We start from the raw sequence: 4,521 nt of genomic DNA, 5'->3' as shown, positions 1-4,521 counted from the left end.
ACAAAGTGTGTGACAATATTTTTAAAGTGTTTCAAAGGATGATAGTCATTGAAGGTAATAATAGCCGCTAATAACGGTTGAGCGACTTCAACATGCGCAGCAAACGACGGTTAATAATCAGAACGTGACGACAAAGGGGGGGGGGGCTCAAAAAGCAGCAAAGTACTCGCAAGGGCTACTTGGCTGCAAGTCGATCCGAAGACGCGGTTAGCAAGCGATGGGGGTCTTGGTTAGCGCGGCGGTGTGCTCGGCCTGGTTCGTCAAGTTGTCTGGCGTCGTCGGGGTGTCGACAACAGGTGCGTTTGTGGCAGGCGAATCCGGGCTGGGAGCCGACGTCGATGGGCAGTTGGACGGCACGTAGACTACCAGGTCGGCCTTCAGGTTGGAACCGACACCGACCGGCAGTTGGCACTCCTCCAGGTTCATGGCCTTCACGTCAGCGAGCAGGGTGGTGCAGGCAGTCGAGGCGCACATCTTGTCAATGGTGGCCTGGTCCGGGATCTCAGTGGTCCGTGCCGCACTGTTGAATGTTCGCGCTCGTGAGCAGAGCGGACAAGACACTGCTTCCGCAGGTGGCAGCAGAGGCCAGATAGGCGAGCGCCCTAGCTGCAGAAGGAGTAGCCGCAATGGTCCATGATGCTTGGCTGCAGTAGTGGAGATTCAGAAATGGTTGGTGTGCCCTAGGACAATAAGTAAAGCCAATGTGAGTTTTAAGTAACTCTTACGTAAATTTACGTAGATAGTCAGGAAAAAGTTAATATGTGAGGTTTAGGACAATCTGGAGGACACAAATTATAATATTCTGTAACGAAGGATTAGTCGCTTTTTAGGACACATCTCCAAAATCTCCCTGTAAAATTTAGGACAAATAGGACAGTTTAGGACGTGTCTTAGGACGCATTATCCTACACCACTACTCCAACTATTTACATGAATTCTACTGAGCTGATTCGTCACTACGACTAAACAGGGACTAGCCGATCAGTCACTACGACTAAACAGGACTTGCTGATCAGTCACTACGACTAAACAGGACTTGCTTTTTAGTCCCTAGGACTAGACAAAGTGGTTAACGGGAAAGTCCTGCTTCAAAACAAAGAATAAAACAATAGCTCGGGTGATGGCACTGTACGGTAGTCAAGCTGACCGCCGCTACGAATCGCAAGTCGACTTACATCGGTGTTTTACTTCAAAAACAAAATACTAAAGGCTTTTCCAGGTGCTAATAGTAGTTTTAAGCACGCTCCGGTGGATTTAATTTTCCTCCGGGTTTTCACAACAAAGGATCTGATCTGTGAAGCTGAGGCTCATAGGATCATCAAGTCTGTAAAATCATCGTTTTAGGTGGGCTGTTCTTTAAAAAAAAAGAATTTAATTCTAAACACAGGGTTTGGCAAAAACTTTATAACGCAGACCAAAGTTTAGCTCGTCTAGCGCATTCCCAAATCTAGTTTCATTTCTTATTTTTTTAAAAAGATAGATTTTGGACGTTTTAGTGTAACATTAGTAAAAAATAATCTTTTTGGAGAACCACATTGTTTAGTTTTAACACTGTTTACAGTATTAAAAGCAGGGCCTGCACCAATACCGAATGATTGGTTTTGGTTTGTTTAAGATAAGGACGTCATTCCAAATCTAACAGGGTACGCCCCTACATCGGTTTGCCACTTTGCAATTCACTCGTCAGATACCAGGACCAAGCCACAGCACATCGCAAATTAAATCACGACGATGCATCTCTCTTTGGCCTTATGGCTGATGCCTGTCGTTGTCCTTGCATGTGTTGCGAGTGCTTTGGAGGACATCACCTCAACACACACCTTTGTGGACAAGCAAAACAATGACCCTGATTTAAGGATCTTGCGTGCCTACGACAGCGTGATTGAAACTGGTGAAGAGAGAGTCAACTTGCGAAAAACGGCAAACTCACTCGTCGAGTCTGCTAAGCTGAAGTTTTTTTGCTGAATAAAATGAGTGGGGTCGACGTTCTGAGCAAATTAAAGCTCGGAGATGAAGCTTCGGCTGCGTTGAAGAGCTCCAAAATCGAGGCTTTGACACAATACATCACGATGTTCAACAACAAGAACCCGGACAAGAAAATCTCTCTCATTGGGACTCTCACCGCCCGATATGGAGATGATAAAGTGGCGAAGGCGCTAGTGGCAGTGGAAAAAGATGGAGCTGCTCCGAAGGTGATGGAGCTTGCAAAGAAGTTGCGGGCTGACCAACTGTCTGCTTGGTTGGATGGTGGTAAATCTGTCGACGATGTTTTCCTTTTACTCAAGCTTCATGCCTATGGACCTGGAGCGCTCGGAAGTCGAAAATTGGACATACTGGATGATTACATTGTGAAAGTCAACAGTGAGGAAAACAAAAAGTAACTTTGCTCAAGACGTTGGCAAATGGATTTAGCGATGTAAGTGATTTGACAAGATATATAACCTTAACAGAATACAACATCGTGTCACATGTGAAGGCCGTCCAACTGAAGAACCTCAGACAGTGGCAAGGCAATAACTTGGAGCCAGCAGCGGTCATGAAGCTGCTTAATCTCGATGGCAATGTGAAGAATGCTGTGAAAAGCATAGAACTGAGGAGATTGGACGATTACATTACCGAGTTCAATGTGAATAATCCGAGCAGTCAGGCGACGCTGCTCGGGACGCTCACGGCAAAGTATGGAGAGACAAATGTGGCGAAGGCGATCGTGTCTGCTGTGAGGGACGATAATATGCTTGCCACGCGGTTGCAGAAACAACAGCTGGATGGATGGCTGCAAAAAGACAAGTCAGTGGACGAGGTTTCCATGCATCTGAAGCTAAATGACCCTAAAACTGCAGTCCTTAGCCGCAATGTCGAAACATTGGATAAGTACATCACGCTTTACAACGGCAAGAAAAAAACACAAAAAACTCTGGTAGAGCCATTTCTGAAGGCGTTCGGCGAGCCTCGATTGGACACAATGCTAAGCAAAATTCCTGCTAACAGTAAGGAAACAAATGCTGCGAACCTACTTACACAATTCCGTTTCTGGCAGTTTAAACATCCACGCCTTCGCCGGAATGTCCTATGAAGCTGAGGGCTGTCTGTTAAGAACCGTGATTCGTATTATTAGGCATCCAAGTCTAGGATTGAATAATTGAATCACAGCAATGATGGATCATTTTCACTCGATTTAGCTAAATACTACTAGTAGTATTACGCTTGCCTTTTAGCGACCTTTATTTTCAGAATAAACTCTGTGCATTCCAGCGTCTTCGCACGTACGAAAGCGCGCGGTTGGTAAATCCTGATTCAATGCCTCTGTTAGAATGCATCAGCAAGAGCTGAGTCCGCTCATGATCATTGAGCATGAGGTGAAAGCTCTCCACGTGGATCAATATCATTTAATACGTAGGCCGCAACGAACCAAAAATGTGCTGATTTGCCATCTTTTTCTTCTTTTTGCTGCTTAAGTGAGGTAAAATTGTTCCACAACTATCGTCCGGTCAGCCCGTTTTGAGCGGATACGGTGGAAAAGGAGCACGTGCACTTAATTTAGAAAGAGGAAGCTACCTTGCGACTATTTCGAAATGAAGCATTACCAAAACAATACAGAGCCTTTAACCCCTCCAGGCATAACGCAGTTTAGATTTGAAGGCTTAAGCTGAATATGTTCAGTTTAAGCAAATTTAATCTTAACCCCTTGAACGCGAGAGCGTGGACCGTACATGTTTTCACGATTTTCTTAACGTGTACGGTCCACGTTAAGGATTTTTGACGCAAAGTTTGTATGGGACTATACAAAGTTGAAGTCAACCAGGGTTAGGTGCCATACCCTTTCCCTCCCGAGTGAATCCTCATTGTGAACAAGGACAGATCATGAGGACATAAGCATGCCAACATTCAGAAAGAGAGTGCCAACATATCGCATATGATATTTGATGGGCGTGAATCCAGCCGCCACTCATTTCTCCCTCTCACTTTCAGAATTGCCGGCTTGGCAGCGAATGGCCTTTCAAGCGCGATGGCGCGAGCTTGCACGAGTGGGCTGGAAATCCCAGCAGTCGACTGGACTGTCCTACGACATCATCTACATAATGCCGGGAAAGAAGAAGCGGGGAGGGGTGCGTGGGCGTGATTACTTCGTGGGGGAGGATGACCTGATGGAGTACTTGGATCGCGCGGACCTTGGTACGGCTAACATTACGTCAAATATGCTTCTGTCCTAATACTGCTGTATGTGCTATCATATTAGAGGAGCTGAAACAGCGTCACATGCAGCAGCAGTCTAAGTCGCCAAAAGGAGGGGAAAGTGGATCAGGCGGAAACGTGAATACGGCAGTGGAGACACAGCAGGTCGATCGTGGTCAGCTCCAGATGATCCACCCACTCCATCTTGTTCCATACACTGCTTTGAACGATGGGAGAGATGCGTCACCGACTGATGGAGGTACGGTTTCAATTACTCTGTACGTACACGTTTAGAGATGACGCTAATCGTGTATCTGCTGTATGTGTCGCTACAGAGCACTACATTGG

At 46.1% G+C, this 4,521-nt stretch overlaps 1 protein-coding gene and 1 pseudogene across 1 annotated transcript; one reads left to right on the top strand and one right to left on the bottom strand.

Annotated features, from left to right (window-relative positions):
* Positions 1-213: 213 nt before the first annotated feature.
* PITG_23217 lies at positions 214-571 on the bottom strand (annotated as a pseudogene; the record flags this gene model as incomplete).
* A 1,160-nt stretch (positions 572-1,731) lies between these two features.
* PITG_23216 (secreted RxLR effector peptide protein, putative) lies at positions 1,732-1,965 on the top strand (the record flags this gene model as incomplete). The annotated part of the gene is made up of 1 exon (XM_002894685.1): positions 1,732-1,965. The coding sequence occupies one exon, from the start codon at positions 1,732-1,734 to the stop codon at positions 1,963-1,965; it is 234 nt and encodes a 77-aa protein (XP_002894731.1).
* Between the last annotated feature and the right edge of the window lie 2,556 nt (positions 1,966-4,521).

The sequence above is a fragment of the Phytophthora infestans genome, genomic scaffold (assembly GCF_000142945.1).
Source record: "Phytophthora infestans T30-4 supercont1.1151 genomic scaffold, whole genome shotgun sequence".
NCBI lineage: Eukaryota > Oomycota > Peronosporomycetes > Peronosporales > Peronosporaceae > Phytophthora > Phytophthora infestans.
This window is presented reverse-complemented; position numbering and strand designations above follow the sequence as displayed.